Below are 18,773 nucleotides of genomic sequence, written 5' to 3'. Positions count from 1 at the left end.
CAGGGGTCCTTTACATTTTACCTTTACTACTCGACTGCTCTCTAACCATAGTTTTGATTGCTGTGTTTCAGGACTCAGAAGAAAATAACATATCCGTTTGTCAATCCCTATATGACAGGAGCAGGGAAGCAATTTCACCCCAAGGGGTAGATTGGAATGTGGCCAATCTTCCATGGGTGGATGGGGCGAAAAGCAGAATAAAAATCGAAATAAATAAAAAAATAGAAAATAAATAAAATAAACAGGCGCACACACATAGAGAGGGAAAGAGGCAGTTAGGCAGACAAGTATACATATACACATTCAGAAAGCCAGAGATCCCTTTCCCTAATCTTTGCTCTCCAAGAGCAAGCAGAGTCATGAAGGTAAATGAAATGCTGCTTGCACTTTAAGAGTAAAGGCATTTACATCCTCCTCCTCCACACTCCTGGAGTAGGAATATGTGCAAATGTTGCCTTCTACTCTCAAATAGCAGCCCGAGGCTTATTGGTATCTCTGAGCTTAGCACTGTTGGGTCAAAGTGCTAAAATTAGGGAAAAGATTCTGCTTGCACTTTGGGCTCTTGGTGGTGCTTGGTGCCAGGGGTGCCGACTTGAATACAATATGGGGGGAGGCAGGTAAGTTGCACCCCACATAATTGATCATAAGATGCACGCCATTGGAATGGCAATGCCTATCAACTTGGGGGGAGGCGTGAGTCAAATAGTTTATGGGGGAGGCAAAGGGACCTCGGCCCCTAGGAGTTGGTTGCTATGCTTGGTGCTAAGATTCCTTCAAATCCTCAAATCTTACCACATGGTGCTTAGATCAGAAAAAAATAGATCTCTGTGCGTGAGATGGCTGATGATTGGCAAGTGGGTGTGATTTTTTTCAAAGCAACCTCATGGGACAAATTGAGAGACTGGTGGGCCTGGCTAAAGCTATCACACTACGGCTCTAGGATGGTACCCTCTTTAACTTCGCATTGGCCTCCTATATAAAACCAATTCATGCAGGCTTAAGGAAGGGACAAAGCTCCAAAAAGGTACACGCAACTCTTTTGTTAAGATTTATTGTTGGTTAAGTTTCATGCCAACAAACCATTAGATGACAGGCAGCTGTGTTGTAGCAGGATGAAGCCCAGGTGATTCAGTTGCAGCAGAAGAACTTGGCATCATTAAGTGCTGTGCTATCAACTTGAGCTGAAGCCTCCACCTTTGTTTGGATCCCACAGATGGCACCAGTGGTGCAGCGCTTGCTCCATGGGCCGTAAGTACCAAAGTTGGTGGACTTGCCCTCCAGTCTAGTCCCATCTGTACAGCTAAACTGGATGTTGTTGGCTGCTGTATCATCAAGCATCAATTGTGGGCCTTCCACTCTTAGATCAAAGGAGATCAGGAGACCCCTGCGGCATTCCTCAATCTTTGTCCAGTTCCCCTTCCTGCAAAGAAAGAAAAGAAAAGAAAAGAAAAGAGACAACGTGGTAATGTCTGCCTCTCTGGAAATATGATCCAAATTGGAATGAATTGCTTTCCACACGAAAGTCAAGAGGGCAGTTGCCTCCTTAGATTTTTTAAAGGTGTCTTTTGTAGACCTCATCAGGTATAGTATGTCTCCCAAACCTCAACTTCTCAAAAGGGCTGTGTGTTGTGAGCCCTGGTTTAGGTGGATTTGCCCTGTGCCACCCAGGGGTCACCCACACCACACCCTCCCAATCTGCCCCTGGAACAATCTAGGGATGGAGCTAAAGAATCTTTAACGGGGTTTTAAACCGTAATATTCTCTTAAGAATTGGGGTCATCTGTGCCTTCTCGGATCTGCTGCTCTTGCCTAACAGATATTAAGCAGAACGACCTGATTCTGTGTGGTGTTGCTACTCCTTCATGAAGTCCAGTGACCAGCACCAACCCAGAATGGGATCCACTCACTTAAGTGGTAGTGACTTTCCTGCAAGAAAGCCACTGGCAAAGCAGCACCTGCACCCCACAGGATCAAGGTCTCTGCTAAACAGCTGCTGAGTGGAGGCATTGATCTTTTATGCCAGTGCCTCCGGCAGGAAGGAGAGCTTCAGTATTGTGCCTACTTTCTCTCAGGAAGGCACAGCCACTGGTTAGGTAGGTCTTGGCCTTTTCATACAGCTTTTTTGCTCAGCCTGCCTCTCCTTCCTGCGTGATGTCCTGACCCCTAACAGTCACATATATTCATGAGGACCAGACAGAGAAGTTAGGGGACCACATTTGACCCCTGGACTTGAGGTTCCCCACTCTCAGGATAGATGGTGGTTTCCTCTTGCTCTCTCTTTCCTTGGGATGTGTGGTCCTCAGGAAGAAACTCTGCTTTTCCTGACCTTTGAACTCTGTTGTTGCAGTCTCTTTCCTCTTTGTTATGTTGGGCTTGGGTCCCCCTAAAATTCAGAAGGCAACCTAGAGTTGGTATCCTTAGACTCCGAGAGCTAAGAATGAGGCTGATAGACCCTGACATTATCCTGCCCTGGTGCTGAAGAATAATAGATTTCAGCCAGCCCCTCACACCATCACTTTCCAAACAAAAAAGAAAAAAATCAAGAAGATGCTCACGGTCCAACGGTAGATTCTACAGCTGCACCTTTATTGCAATGGAGACGGATGCCATTGAGGGAAGTATCATCTTTATTCTTACCTTGTTTTTCCTGTACCTGGTGGAAAAGAGAGAAAGAGACTGCAATAAAGCTGTTTTTGCAAGCTATGACTCTGTTTTATATCCTTTATTGAAAAATAAAAAGTACAAAATTACAAGTGTACAGAGTAAGACCAGACACAAAATCAAAGAAACAAGAAATAGTACCCATGTAGAAAACAAAACAGAAAAAAGAGATGTTGTGTGTTACAAAAGGGGGGTTGTTATTGTAGTTAACCGAACTTGGACTCTGACAACACTCACATTCAGACTGCAGTTATCTGTTCATAATTACAGGCCCCTACTTGTGTACAAGTATTACTGGTTATGGATTAAGGTTTACATTCCCAGCTCCATCAAAAGACAGTAGCTTTTTTTTTAAAAAAAATAAAGTTTATTAATAATTTGTGCATATACAACAATTAAAAAAGAACGAAAACCAACAAGGCAAAAACAAGGCACAACAACAAAATACCGATTACATACAAAATCCCCTTCCCCTCCCCCCACCCCTAATCCTACCCCTACCCCTGTTCCTTCACAACCTAAATTAGACTTATCCATATTATAGTTGTTTTCAATCGCACACACTGTTTTATACAGTTTTATATAATTTTATACCGTAGGTACTTGCTTCTTCTTCTTTTTTTTTATAACTTTCACTTAACAAAGATAATATCCTACTATAATGTAGCTAGAAAACACGAAATATTGAAAGAAACAAATTTGGAGGACAATGTAAGGAAATGGGAATCACTTACCGTTTATTTCAGTATATATGTAGACAAACCGTCTCTCCTCTCTGATGCAACAGAGCTCTAGGAATATGAAGAAAGTAAATTAAATTAAGTAAATTAACTATATAAATATAGTATATATATATATATATATATATATATATATATATATATATATATATCATTGATACTGTAACATTATTATTATTATTATTATTATTATCAAAAGACAGTAGCTGTGAGCTGATCTCCCCAAAACGGCGCTTTCCCCCTTTGCAAAAGAAGCTGCACAACTCTGAGCTGATCCTAAAAAAAACCAGGGCATTCCCCCTTTCCTCTAAAAATTAGGTGCATCTTTTGGTCAGGTGCGTCTTATGTAGCGAAAAATATGGTAGCTGCTTATTTCCTTGACCTCTCTGATGGAAGGGTGTTCCACAGGGCGGGTGCCGCTACCGAGAAGGCCCTCTGTCTGGTTTCCTGTAACCTCACTTCTCGCAATGAGGGAACCACCAGAAGGCCCTCGGTGCTGGATCTCAGTGACCGGGCTGAACGATGGGGGTGGAGATGCTCCTTCAGGAATACTGGACCGAGGCCTTTTAGGGCTTTAAAGGTCAACACTAACACTTTGAATTGTGCTCGGAAACGTACTGAGAGCCAATGTAGATATCTCAGGACCGGTGTTATGTGGTCCCGGTGGCCACTCCCAGTCACTAGTCTAGCTGCCGCATTCTGGATTAATTGCAGTTTCCAGGTCACCTTCAAAGGTAGCCCACATAAAGCACATTGCACTAATCCAAGCAGGAGATAACCAGAGCATGCACCACTCTGGTGAGACAGTCTGCGGGCAGGTAGGGTCTCAGCCTGCATACCAGATGGAGCTGGGAAAAAGCTGCCCTGGACACAGAATTAACCTGCGCCTCCATGGACAGCTGAGAGTCCAAAATGACTCCCAGGCTACACACCTGGTCCTTCAGGGGCACAGTTACTCCATTCAGGACCAGGGAGTCCCCAACACCCACCCCCAACACGCCCTGTCCCCCCAAAACAGTACTTCTGTCTTGTCAGGATTCAACCTCAATCCGTTAGCTGCCATCCATCTTCCAACCACCTCCAGGCACTCACACAGGACCTTCACCACCTTCACTGGTTCTGATTTAAAAGAGAGGTAGGGCTGGGTGTCATCTGCATACTGATGAAAACCCAGTCCAAACTCCCTGATGATCTCTCCCAGCGGCTTCGTATAGATATTAAAAAGCATGGGGGAGAGAATGGAATACTGAGGCACCCCACAAGTGAGTGCCCAGGGGTCTGAACACTCATCCCCCAACAGCACTTTCTGGACACAGCCCCGGAGAAAGGAGCGGAATCACTGTATAACAGTGCCCCCAGCACCCAGCCCTTCTAGACGGTCCAGAAGGATATTATGGTCAAAGGCCGCTGAGAGATCCAGCAGAACTAGGAAACAGCTCTCACCTTTGTCCCTAGCTTGCCGGAGATCATTGACCAGTGCGACCAAGGCAGTTTCAGTCCCGTGGTGAGGCCTGAATCCCGATTGGAAGGGATCCAAATGGTCCACATCCTCCAGGCGTACTTGGAGATGTTCAGCAACCACCCGCCCTATCACCTTGCCCAAGAATAGTAAATTTGAGACTGGGCAATAGTTAGCCATATTGGCCGGGTCTAAATATGTTTTTTTAAGAAGCGGTTTAATGACCGTCTCTTTCAGCGGGTCTGGGAAGGCTCCCTCGCAGAGGGAAGCATTCACCACCCCGCAGAACCCATCGCCCAGCCCTTCTAGGCTCGCTTTTACTAGCCAGGATGCGCAAAGATCAAGGAGACCGGTTTCACTCATCTAAGCAGCCTGTCCACATCCTTGGAGGTAACGGACTGAAATTGATTCTATGCTCCAGCACTCTTCCACCCCAGCCCTGCTTCCATGGTGGTGTCTACCTCCTTCCAAATCTGAGCGACTTTATCTGCAAAAAACTTTGCAAAATCATTGCAGGAGATCTTGGGGTCTTTACCAGTCCCCGGTGGTAAAGGTGTTCCATTAAATTGCGAACCACCTGAAAGAGTCTCCTGCTACTATTTTCTGCAGATGCAAATAGAGGCGGTGAAGAAAGTCTTCTTCGCCGTCGCCGTCGCCACTTGGTGGGATCGACGTTTCTCAACCGGTGTTCCGCGGCACAGTAGTGTGCCGTGAGACACTGGCTGGTGTGCCGCCACGTGCGGCGAGGAGAAAGGGCACTGACGGACTTCCGGCGAGGCAAGATGGCGCGCGGCACGGCAGCGCGAAGCTCCTGAGAGCGACCAGCGTGCCTGTGCCGCCAGCCTAGCCTCCGGACCGCCGGAACCGCCGCCGGTACGCGGGCGCCAAGCGAGCCCAGCGGATCGACCGGGGAGCCGCTGGAGGCCCCCCCGCGACCCCACTGGAGTGACAACGAAAGCGCCCGGCCGGAGGATCGCCGGACCCCTGGGCTCCGCGGCAGCTGCGTGGGCGTCGGAATCGCCCGGTGGATCAAGCGGGGAGCCGCTAAAGCCCCCCAGCGAGCCCGCCTGCGGCCGGGAAGAGCTCCGAAGCCCAGCACCTCCCTGCCTCGTCGCCGCAGCCGTCGCCACCCCAGCTGCCCCAGGAGAAGAGGAAAAGGAGGGAGGCCCCCCCAGGTGAGGGAAAAAGGGAAAGATAGGGAGGAGAGGGCCCCTCGCCACCCCCCAACCCAGGTGAGAGCGCCTGGTGGGTCCGCCTGGCTACCGTGCAGCAGTTCTTCAGTGGCATGCTTTACGTCTCCCCTCCAAACTAAACTAAATATAGGGCGGCACAGAGTTGGTGTGCCGCGGGATTTTTTTTCATAGAACAAGTGTGCCGTGGCCCAAAAAAGGTTGAGAAACACTGCTCTAGCCGTCTCAGCGATTGTCATTACCCTCAGCTCCAGGGAAAACCACGGGGCTGTCCGGGCTCCATGCAAGGGCGTTTCGGAGCTAGACAATTATATAATTTGATATTTAAATTATTGATATCAATAATTGTATTATAAACTGATATTGTTATGATGAGGCTATTATTTGATTGTAAATGAAAACTAATAATATTATTGAAAAAACTAAAATGTGCATTTCTTACCCAGCCTTTGGCCTTGCTAAAATGTCTCTCCTATGCAAACTCTGGGCATATTTAAATACCCTGAAAACTTGTGTGAAAAGTGGGGTAATGCCAAGGGCCTAATACCAAGAACAAGAATACTTGGCTGAAACCCACCCAGCTCTACTTCACTCAAGTCTGACAGTTGACCAGGCCTACATCATTCTGGCTACATTGAAAGCCTTGCCTTTCTTTGCCCTCACTTGGAGTTCTACTTACCGTCTTTCAGCAGGCAGAAGGAGAAAGTCTGTAAACTGAGGGAAGAGACATGACTGTGAACAGGGAATTTAAAGGGTTCAGGACAATGAAATGTAGGAACACTCTGTCCTGAGCAATGTAACTCCCATGCTCCACTGATCCATCACAGAGCAGAGCAGATGGAGAGGGCTGTGATGTCTTCCTGGTCCTGTGCTTTCCTCACCTCTCTTACCAGTGGCTTCTACAAAGCTCCGGCACAAGCAGAAGCCATTTCCCAGGGGGAGTGGAGAGACCTAGCAGAAGGGTGAGGACATCATTTCAAGGCCAAAGACCAGGACCGTACATCAAACAAACAAATATCCTTTATTAGGCATATCAAACCACACATTATCACATAAAATTTATATAGAGATTATATAAAATACAGACTCAGTTGAGCGAGGCTTATCCCAGTCAGTTCCTTAACTCCAGGAAGAGTATAGATATATATAAATACTACAACTTAACACTGCCACATCACCTACCAATTAAGGAGCACTAACTCTCTTTGTAATGGCCCAGCCTTTCTGCATGGACAGCTCTCAAAAGTTTAGCTACCGCTGTAGTAATTTAATCATCCCTGTCCGATAGTAGGACCTGAACAGTTGGTAGCTTGGAAATCAGCCAATTGAGTTGCAAGGCCTCTAATAGTTGTCTTCTGGCATGAATTCCAAATTCACAAGAAAAGAAAATATGCTCCAAAGTATCAGGTTCCCGTTTACTGCATTTGCAGAGACACTCTGATTCTGGGAGACCCAAATATCTTCCTCTCACCATCATCGAGGGAAACATATTAAATCTGGCCAGCATAAACAGCCTACACAGTTCGTGGTTTTTCAAATTTGTCATGTATCCCTTTTGAAAATCTCTGCATAGAGGGAGATTTAAATGGAGAGGAGAACAGGTGCTGCGGTTTGCAACCTCAAGCGTGGAGAGAACACTTTTTCCTATAAGAGTCTTCCTAATAATTTCCCAGATGTCTTTGGGATCAGAATTTTCAAAGTCAATTAAGTTAAGCCCTATCAAATTCAATTTTCTCCTACAAATCAATGATAGATTGTAGATTATATTATCACTTAAAAGATCATACAGGAGAGAGTTAGGGGATAGGGCTCTGTAATGCAGGAAGATCCAATATTTCATGGTCCTCAGCCATGCTCTTGCTGATAAAGACAATATTCCCAGCTCGCAGCATATTGATTCATATTTTACAGAATTTGCGAGTCCTAGTAATGACCTCAGAAGGGATGCATGAAATTTATCCAGCATCTTAAGGTCACCTGAAATCCACAGTGGGGTGCCATATAAAAGTTGGGCACAAAGTTTCATGTCAATTACTTGCAGTACTGCTGGAATGTATCTGTTTCCTTCAGGAGAAAAAAATAAGATTTGATATGGTGGGCTGTCCCTTTAACCTTAGCTATTGCCGCACAGATGTGTGTGTTCCAGTTCATATTATTTTTAAATATAATCCCCAGGTAATTGAAATGCTTCACTTCCTGTATTAGATGTCCATTGATTTTATAGTTTTTTGGGTTCCCTCTTTTTGTAACCTGCATAATTTTGGTCTTATCATAGTTGATTTTTAAATTATTAAGGGAGCAGAAGTTTGAAAAGCCCTTAAGTAATTTTTTAATACCCAAAGAAGAAAGTGAGATAATTGCTGCATCATCTGCATATAGTAATAAAAAAAGTGGGATATTGTTTAAATAAGGAATATGAGAGGTTACATTCTGAAGAAATGATGGTAAAACAGATAAGAATAGATTGAATAGAGTAGGTGCCAGGACACAGTCTTGCCTAACTCCTCGATTGTTGAAAATTGGTCCTGCAAGTCTACCATCTTTTGAAACTTTAATATATATTTGGTTATTAGAGTGCAAATTTTGTATCAGTGTCAGTAGATGTGGGTCTATACCAAGGTGTTCCAGTTTGGCAGGACCGTACATCTTGCTTTAGAACAGGGTTGGGCAAACTGTCACTCTGGAGCCACATCCTCTCCCTAATGGCCATAAGTCCTCAAGCAGGGAGTTCAGACTTCCAGCAAAAGTAAAGTTTCCTTCTCATGGGAAACCACTAGGAATGGAGGAAAGGGGAGAAGGAGGGTGACACATACAGAGGAGGCTGTCAGAGAGAGGGAAAAGAAGGTGTCTTGTATCTTGATAACTGTGGCTCCACTGTATGTGTGGATTAGTTTTCTCAAAGGGAGAGTTACAGTTCTCTCATCAATCTGCTGTTCATAAAACCATTCAGTTGAAGCCATGACAGTTCACCTAATAGAAATGTGATGTAACTTTGTGGTATAGATATGTCCACAGAATACCAGAAGTGCAGAATTTCACCCTCAGCTTCATAGTACCCTTCAGAATTTTACAGGAAGCCTCACACTGTAAGGCCTATTAAAGGTAAAGGTAAAGGGACCCCTGACCGACGACTCTGGGGTTGCGGTGCTCATCTCACTTTACTGACCGAGGGAGCCGGCATACAGCTTCCAGGTCATGTGGCCAGCATGACTAAGCCGCTTCTGGCGAACCAGAGCAGTGCACGAAAACGCCGTTTACCTTCCCACCGGAGCAGTACCTATTTATCTACTTGCACTTTGACGTGCTCTCGAAGTGCTATGTTGGCAGGAGCAGGGACCAAGCAACAGAAGCTCACCCCATCGCAGGGATTCGAACCGGCGACCTTCAATCGCCAAGCCCTTAGGCTCTGTGGTTTAGACCACAGCGCCACCCAAAGTGAGACGTGGAGACCAACCTCCTGTGTTGTGGGTGGGTAAGATTGGTCAAGTGCAAGACAGGAGTGCCTGGCGTGCTATGGACCATGGGGTCACGAAGAGTCGGACACGACTAAATGACTAAACAACAACAAAATTGGTCAGCCACAACACCCGATTGGTAGGTCTCTCAATGTTGGGTTCAATCGGGCCAATGGGGCACAGTCCAAATGGATCGAGGGACCTATATATACCCATGCACGAGACCCAGAGCTTCCTCTTTCGGCCCGTGCGTTCAGAACAAGTTAACAGCGTGTCCTCTGTGCAGCCTTTGACGGATCATCCTGGTGATTTCTTTCCGTTATCCCTTCTTTCCCTAAATTCCTTCCAATTGGTTTCTTCCCCTCCTTTGTTAATTATTATTCCTTTCCTTTCCTTCCCCCTGCAGGGGCTTTCGCCCCACAGAGTTTTTGCTCCCTGAGCGCTCCCGGTTTGCGGAGCTTGCCTCTGCCTGCTTAACTTTACCTTTGGGCTCTTTGTGCAGCGGCTTTTTATTCTCAGTTCTGACTGCGGCTGCAGCTTCGGGGGTTTGAATTTATCAGGTGATAAATTCAGCGCCCCGAAAGCGCCCCGAAAGGAGCCCTTTTGGGGCACTGATTCTGTCCCCAGCTCTCGCAGGGGCAACTGCGACTACTCTCCCTCTGGCTTGGAGAGGTGCGCGCAGTGGATAAGCAGCTCTGGGTCCACCCGCTTTGAAGTGGGCAGACTGAGAGCCGCTTAGGTTCCATACCCACTGTGCACGGGTCCCGCTTTGCTTGAGCGGGAGCTGCATGCAGTGGGTAAGCGGCTCTGGGTAGGCCCACTTTACAGCGAGCCGGGAGAAGCCCTCCTGGCATGCTGTAAAGTGGGCAGGCGGAGAGCCGCTTAGGTACTGTACCCACTGCGCATGGCTCTCGCTTTGCGGGTACCCTTCACTTCATAAGACGCACAGGCATTTCCCCACCCCTTTTAGGAGGGAAAAGGTGCATCTTATGGAGCAAAAAAAATACAGTACATGCTCCCTGTATCTCCTCTTCCTGCTCCTCTCACAGCTGATAAGAAGGCACACACTTATTCTTCATTTCATTTCATTTCCTTTTCATTGGTGAAAGAACAGAATAGGCAATCAACGAAAGTATTATAGAAAGATGTCTGTCCTGTACTTGTGTATGAGAGAAATAATCAAAAGGAATTCTGAAAGAGAAAATAACATACATAGTCTATATTGTCACAAAATTTGGTATCCCAGTGATTCATGAATGAACTTCATTCCATCTTTCAATAAATTTGTCTTTTTTATTAACCTCCATCTTGCTTGGTCCCTTGTTTCCGTCCTTCACATTTCCCCAACTTTCTTCTCTCTCTCTCTCTCTCTCTCTCTCTCTCTCTCTCTCTCTCTCTCTTTCTTTCTTTCTTTCTTTCTCCCTCCCTCTGTTGCTTTCCCTTTCTGCATCTGTGTCTCTTCCAGTTCGTCCTCTTTCAGTTTTTTTAAAAAATATTAATGGTTTCCCGATGAGATCCCTGGATGAAGCATTGAACTCTAACACAATACTTTGATCCGAGTGCTTGGGTAGGTTTGATCATGCACTCAGTTTTCATGATCAAACTCTAAATGTCTGAATTTAAAACTGATATTTTTATAAAAAAAACCCAACAACAACCAATTTTTTAATTCCTTCTCTACTTTGAAAAATCGCGACATGGATCCAGCTCAGTGACATCATAAATGAAAGAGCAATCCTAACTGTTTGGAGGAGTAAAGGTGTCCAGTAGTAGGAAGAATGAAGTCCAGGATATTACAGGAATGAGTCTGGGGTGGTGCAGACCAGGCAATGATTCCACTAGATCCAAAGCTGCCACATTCTGCCAAGAGGGTGGCAGTCTGGGTCACTCAGCTACAACAGCCGTTTACCAGTGCAGCAAACGGAAGAGGGGAGAACTTCTATTCTGGCCACCTGAGCCTTTGGGACCACAGATGTGATCATGGATCCAATACTCCACTGCTCTCTAACCATAGTTTTGATTACTGTGCTTCAGGACTCAGAAGAAAATAACATATCCATTTGTCAATCCCTATATGACAGGAGCAGGGAAGCAATTTCACCCCAAGGAGTAGATTGGAATGTGGCCAATCTTCCATGGGTGGATGGGGCCAAAAGCAGAATAAAAATCCAAATAAAGAAAGAAATAGAAATAGAAAATAAATAAAATCAACAGGCACACACACAGAGAGAGAAAGAGTCAGGCAGACACACATTCAGAAAGCCAGACTCCGAAATATTAGCCGAGGCTTATCTCTGAGCTTAGCACTGTTGGGCAGAGTGCTAAAATTCTGGATAAGACTCTGCTTGCACTTTGGGCTCTTGGTGGTGCTTGGTGCCAGGGGTGCCGACTTGAATACAATATGGGGGGAGGCAGGTAAGCTCCGCCCCACATAATTGATCACATGATGCACGCCATTTGAATGGCAATGCCCATCAACTTGGGGGGGGAGGCGTAACCCCCTCAAATTGTTTATGGGGGAGGCAAAGGGACCTCGGCCTTTAGGAGTTGGATGCTATGCTTGTGCTAAAATTCCTTCAAATCCTCAAATCTCACCGCATGGTGGTTAGATCAGACATAAGAGATCTCTGTGCCTGAGATGGCTGGTGATTGGCAAGTGGGTGTGATTTGTTCAAAGCAACCTCATGGGACAAATTGAGAGGCTGGTGGGCCTGGTTAGTTCAATGAACTAAAGATATCACACTACGACTCTAGGATGGTACCCTCTTTAACATTGCATTGGCCTCCTATCCAAAACCAATTCATGCAGGCTTAAGGAATTGAGATCAGGAAGGGACAAAGCTCCAAAAGGTACACGCAATTCTTTTGTTAAGATTTATTGTTGGTTAAGTTTCATGCCAACAAACCATTAGATCACAGGCAGCTGTGTTGTAGCAGGATGAAGCCCAGGTGATTCAGTCGCAGCAGAAGAACTTGACATCATTAAGTGCTGTGTTATCAAGGTCAACTAAACCCTGCACCTTTGTTTGAATCCCACAGATGGCACCAGCGGTGCAGCGCTTGCTCCACGGGCCGTATTTACCGAAGTCCAGTCCGTTGCCCTCCAGTCTAGTCTCATCTCCACAGTTGAACTCGATGTTGTTGGCTCCTGTATTATCAATTTTCCCATGTTCGTCTTCCACTCTCAGAGCGAAGGCAACCAGGTAGGCCTTGGAGGGGCATTTCTTAACCTCTTTCCACTCTCCCCACCTGCAAAAAAAAAAAAAGACAATATGGTAATGTCTGCCTCCCTGGAAATTCGATACATCCTTTAACATTCATTCATATCTTATACAGTACAATATTTTTTTTGTACTTCCATCAAACCATCTAAAGTTTTCCAATCTTCCTAACTTATCCTTGTGTCCCGTAATTCACTATTACTTTTAATAAACAATAACCAATTTTTATATTCCTAAATGTTCTCTATAATATTTCATGTATTTCTCCTTACAAAACTTCTTGCAAACCTACTAGCATAATTTGTTGTTTACAATTGTTTTTCAAATAATTCTCAAATTTAGTTCAGTCCTTCAAGAACCTCTGGTCCCGCCAGTTTTGAATTCTCCCTGTCATCTTGTCCAATTTTGTGTAGTCCATTAACTTCGTCTGCCATTCTTCTATCATCGGTAATTCTTCTTGTTTCCATCTCTGTGCCAATAGTACTCTTAATGCCGTCGTCACATACAAAAACAGTTTTTTTTATCTTGTCTGCTAATATCCTCTCCTACAATACCAAGTAGAAAAGCTGGGTTTTTAATTAATGTATATCTTAACATCTTTTTCATCTCATTGTATATCATTTTCCAGAAGTTTTTCACTTTCTTACATTCCCACCATATATGATAAAACGTTCCTTCTTTTTCCTTACATTTCCAACATTTATTACCTGTTTTATACGTTTTGGCTAATTTCACTGGTGTGATATACCATCAATACATCATTTTCTTTATATTTTCTTTCAAACATTACAATCAGTAAATATTACTCAAATATTAAATATTAAATATTAACCAAATTCCAAAATACTTTACTTTTTTGACTATTTCTATACCAGTCTGTTGTTGCAACCTATCCACCAAATCTTGTTTCACATTTTTAGCCAACATTTTAGTTTTCTTTTTGTTTAATTTAAAACCTGCAACTTGTCCGAATTGTTCAATTTCTTCTAATACCTCATTAATACTGCATAATGGGTCTTCCACTGTTAATGCCAAGTCGTCTGCAAAGGCTTTATACTCTCTTCTGCCAACTGAAATTCCTTTTATTTTCTCATTTTCCCTTATAGTCTTTAGGAGGCATCCCCAAACTTCGGCCCTCCAGATGTTTTGGACTACGATTCCCATCATCCCTGACCACTGGTCCTGTTAGCTAGGGATCATGGGAGTTGTATGCCAAAACTTCTGGAGGGCTGCAGTTTGGGGATGCCTGGTCTTTAGGAAGACTTCCAGAACCGAGATGGATAATAATGGTGACAATGGACATCCCTGTCTTGTACCTTTCGTAATCTCAATATTTTCTGTTACTACATTATTTACTATTAATTTTGCTTTTCGATTAGAATATATCGCTTTAATTCCTCTTATAAACAATTGTCCAATATCCATTAATTCCAAATTCTTTACCATAAATTCCCAGGATATATTATCAAAGGCCTTCTCTGCATCCAAAAAGATTAATGTCGCTTACTTTTCATTCCTGGCCATCAAATATTCAATGATATTCACCACATTCCTTATATTATATTTCATCTGTCGGCCAGGAAGAAAGCCTGCTTGATCTGTATGTATTATTTCATTCAATACTTTTTTCAATCTATTTGCCAAAATACTTGCAAATAATTTATAATCATTATTTAATAATGAAATCGGCCAATAGTTTTTAACTTACAATGAATCAGAGTCTGGTTTGGGTATTAATGTGATATTTGCTTCTTTCCATGTTCCATGTTTCTGGTATTTCTCCATTCTTTAATATATTATTCATAACTTCTTCTAACGGTACAAGCAGGGTATGTTTCAGTTCTTTATAATATTTTGCAGCGAATCCATCTGGTCCTGGCGCCTTTCCACTTTTTAATTCTTTTATTGCATTTTAAATTTCTTCAATTTCCATTAACTCATTCAGTCGCTCTTTCTATTCTGATGGAATTTGTTGCACTTCTTTTTGTTTAGATATTCTTCAATTCTGCTTATATTTCCCTTTCCAGCTTTTTTATATAACTGTCTATAAAAATTTTAAAATCCATTCCTAATTTCTTTCAGATTCTCTACTTCTTTTCCTTCCAAGGTTATTTTATTAATTTTAATTTGGGATTTCCTTTTTTTGATTTGCCACACCAGCCATTTGCCTGATTTATTTGCAAATTCAAAAAATTTCTGTCTCATTCTTTTTATATTCCATTTCACTTCTTGATTAATAATCATTGCAAACTGACTTTGTAACATTTTGATATTCTGATTTATTTTCACATTGTTTGGATTTTTAATTAGCTTTTTCTCATTCTCCATAATTTTTTTAAAATTTCCATCTTTACTTTTTCTCTCGTTTTGTTCCTAATGCAATAGTATGTTTGTTGTTGTTTAATCGTTTAGTCGTGTCCGACTCTTCGTGACCCCATGGACCATAGCACGCCAGGCATTCCTGTCTTGCACTGCCTCCCGCAGTTTGGTCAAACTCATGTTCGTAGCTTCGAGAACACTGTCCAACCATCTCGTCCTCTGTCGTCCCCTATCTCGTCCTCTGTCGTCCCCTTCTCCTTGTGCCCTCCATCTTTCCCAACATCAAGGTCTTTTCCAAGGAATCTTCTCTTCTCATGAGGTGGCCAAAGTATTGGAGCCTCAGCTTCACGATCTGTCCTTCCAGGGAGCACTCAGGGCTGATTTCCTTAAGAATGGATAGGTTTGATCTTCTTGCAGTCCATGGGACTCTCAAGAGTCTCCTCCAGCACCATAATTCAAAAGCATCAATTCTTCGGCGATCAGCCTTCTTTATGGTCCAGCTCTACTTAAACCTCAACTTTAAGTAGGGCTGTGTGTTGTGACCCCTGGATTAGGTGGATTTGCCCTGTGCCACCCAGGGGTCACCCACACCACACCCTCCCAATATGCCCCTGGAACAATCTAGGGATGGAGCTGAAGAATCTTTAAAGGGGTTTTAAACCGTAATATTCTCTTAAGAATGGGGTTTTTTTTAAGGTCAGGGTTCATCAGTGATATGTAGGATTTACTCCCCTGCCTAACAGATATTAAGCAGAATGACCTGATTCTGTGTTGTGGTGCTACTCCTTCATGAAGTCCAGTGACCAGCACCATGCAGGATGGGATCCACTCACTTAAGTGGTAGTGACTTTCCTGCAAGAAAGCCACTGGCAAAGCAGCACCTGGACCCCACAGTATCAAGGTCTCTGCTAAACAGCTGTTGATTGGAGGCATTGATCTTTTAGGCCAGTTCCTCTGGCAGGAAGGAGAGCTTCAGTATTGTGCCTCCTTTCTCTCAGGAAGGCACAGCCACTGGTAAAGGTAGGTCTTGGCCTTTTCATACAGCTTTTTTGCTCAGCCTGCCTCTCCTTCCTGCCTGAGGTCCTGACCCCTAACAGTCACAGATATTCATGAGGACCAGACAGAGAAGTTAGGGGACCACATTTGACCCCTGGACTTGAGGTTCCCCACTCTCAGGATAGATGGTGGTTTCCTCTTGCTCTCTCTTTCCTTGGGATGTGTGGTCCTCAGGAAGAAACTCTGCTTTTCCTGACCTTTGTACTCTGTTGTTGCAGTCTCTTTCCTCTTTGTTATGTGGGGCTTGGGTCCCTCTAAAATTCAGAAGGCAACCTAGAGTTGGTATCCTTAGACTCCGAGAGCTGAGAATGAGGCTGATAGGCCCTGACATTATCCTGTCCTGGTGCTGAAGCATAATAGATTTCAGCCAGCCCCTTACACCATCACTTTCCAAGCAACAAAGAGAAAAATCAAGAAGATACTTACAGTCCGACTCTAGATTGTATAACTTCACCACTACTGCAATGGAGACGGATGCCACTGAGGCCGGTAGCATCACCATCAAAATCTTCTACTGATGGCTGGTGGAAAAGAGAGAAAGAGACTGTAATAAAGCTGTTTTTGCAAGCTGGGACTCTGTGTTATATTCTTTATTGAAAAATAAAAAGTATAAAATTACAAGTGTACAGAGTAAGACGAGACACAAAATCAAAGAAACAAGAAATAGTACCCATGTAGAAAACAAAACAGAAAAAAGATATTTTGTATGTTACAAAAGGGGGGGGTTGTTATTGTAGTTAACCGAACTTGGACTCTGACTACATCTGCAGTCTGAATTTTCCAAACTACTAGCTTGCAACCTGAATTAGCAGTTATCTGTTCATAATTACAGGCCCCTACTTGTGTACAAGTATTAACTGGTTATGGATTAAGGTTTTCATTCCCAGCTGCACCAAAATACAGTAGCTTTGTGGTGAAACCAGTCCAATGGCCCCAAGTAAGCAATTTTAATAAGAAAAAAATTGATGTTGCTAATGACTGGCTAAGGCACCCTCCATCCCTCTCTTATGTCTTCATATTCAACAGCAGGTTTCCTCCAGTTTGTGAAGTTATGGTTGCCATATTATTTCAAGAAGTGAAATCTGGACACAAAACTGTTGTTGAGCTTTTGGGGGGAAAGTTGTTGAAATCCTGGACACGTCAAGGAAAATCTGGATGTATGGCAACCCACCTAGAAAGCACCAGAACTTATCAAGGTTGCTTCCACACTAACAGCTTAGTCTGTATTTGCCAATAGGGTGCTCACCTTTCAGGGAGATAAACCTGACCACAATATTGCCAGCTCATTGCACTCCAAACTTGTCTGTATCCTTGTCCCTTTTTTCCTCCAGTCCATCCAGATTCATGGTAGTTTTCTTTTATGTAAAATCCAATTCACTCTTAGCCTCTCCAGTGTGGATAGACAAAGTGACATGGATACTTTTTACAGCTATTAAATCTTTAAGCATGGCAGTCAACACTTCAAAGCACCTTGCAGGCAGCAATATACAGGCAATAGGTTCAGAAAGAAAGATGGCAATCAACTTGAAATATATATTGTAAGGGGGAGAGAGTACAGAGTACCTCCCCCTATCATCAAGAGCAGCCCCTCCCCGAGCAGCGAAGGAAGCACAGGCTCGGGGGAGGCTAGTCAGGACACGGAGAGAGAGTGCCAGGGCTCAGGCAGGAGGAAAGAGCCCAGACTCCACAGGCGGGAGGAGAGAGAAGGGGAAAATGGGGAGAGGGAAAACATGGACCGCAGACCCTTTCATCCGGTTCCGGAATTACGAAAGAGAAGAAAGGGGAGGAGATTCAGTGTCCCGCGACATTTATGTTGGGGGCGTTCGCGCCGGGGGGCACTTCCAGATTCTGCATTGGAGTAAGAAGACATGTTTCTGCACCTAGCTCACTGTAAATAGAGGCACCAATAAACACGTTGTGGAAAAGTAACATGAGGAGCGTCGTTACTCGAGAGTAGTCGCAAGAATCCCCTGACATTTATATTATATTATATTATATTATATTATATTATATTATATTATATTATATTATAGTGACTACTCCTTGGGAAGCCTTTACCTTCAATGAGAATCCAGATGCATATCCTGAGGGACAGAATTCAATTTTCCCCCATTCTCCCCACTTCCCGCCATTGGGCACCGTGAGGACTGAATTATACTTCCGATCTCCTGCCTCACAGAGGTGGTAGGTGAGGAACAGGAAGACCACAGCACTGGTAGAGAGATCCATGGAAGGTGGACTGCACCAGATCGAGCTGCAAAAACTGAATGGAAGAATAACAGCCTTGACAATTTATTCCCCAGAAATTGTGGTTCTCTCTCCTCTGCTCAAAATCTTCCTGAATCTTGTGTTTCCCCCTAGAGGGAAACCCCTCCCAGGCAGCCCTGACCCTTTCCCCTTATAAAGCAAATACAAACTATACAATAACATAACAAAATAATGAAAGTAGAAACAAAGCAGGAAACAATTATGCTAAAATTAAACTACTACCCACCCTGACTAAACATTTGTCCCACCGCAAACAGAAAGATGATAATAAAATAATACAATATCATAAAGTTTGAGTTCCTCACTTGTACTCTTATAAATCATTTAATGTGTCAACAAGAATAGAATAGAAATTTTTAATATTTGTTGGTATTAAAGGGTTAAGTTATACTAATCGCTCTGAA

General features: G+C 43.8%; 2 protein-coding genes across 2 annotated transcripts; both read right to left on the bottom strand.

Moving 5' to 3' along the window:
* Positions 1 to 1,128: 1,128 nt before the first annotated feature.
* LOC132592040 (vitelline membrane outer layer protein 1-like) lies at positions 1,129 to 12,105 on the bottom strand. Its single transcript, XM_060274007.1, has 3 exons — positions 12,101 to 12,105; positions 2,556 to 2,687; positions 1,129 to 1,420 (listed from the first exon to the last, which is right to left on the bottom strand). The coding sequence occupies exons 1-3, from the start codon at positions 12,103 to 12,105 to the stop codon at positions 1,129 to 1,131; spliced, it is 429 nt and encodes a 142-aa protein (XP_060129990.1).
* Positions 12,106 to 12,459: 354 nt separating this feature from the next.
* Positions 12,460 to 18,330, bottom strand: LOC132592039 (vitelline membrane outer layer protein 1-like). The gene is made up of 3 exons (XM_060274006.1): positions 18,160 to 18,330; positions 16,528 to 16,622; positions 12,460 to 12,754 (listed from the first exon to the last, which is right to left on the bottom strand). The coding sequence occupies exons 1-3, from the start codon at positions 18,328 to 18,330 to the stop codon at positions 12,460 to 12,462; spliced, it is 561 nt and encodes a 186-aa protein (XP_060129989.1).
* Between the last annotated feature and the right edge of the window lie 443 nt (positions 18,331 to 18,773).

This window comes from Zootoca vivipara, chromosome 4 (genome assembly GCF_963506605.1).
Source record: "Zootoca vivipara chromosome 4, rZooViv1.1, whole genome shotgun sequence".
NCBI classification, from domain to species: domain Eukaryota; kingdom Metazoa; phylum Chordata; class Lepidosauria; order Squamata; family Lacertidae; genus Zootoca; species Zootoca vivipara.
Note: the sequence above shows the minus strand (reverse complement) of the source record. Positions and strands in the feature narration are given on the sequence as shown.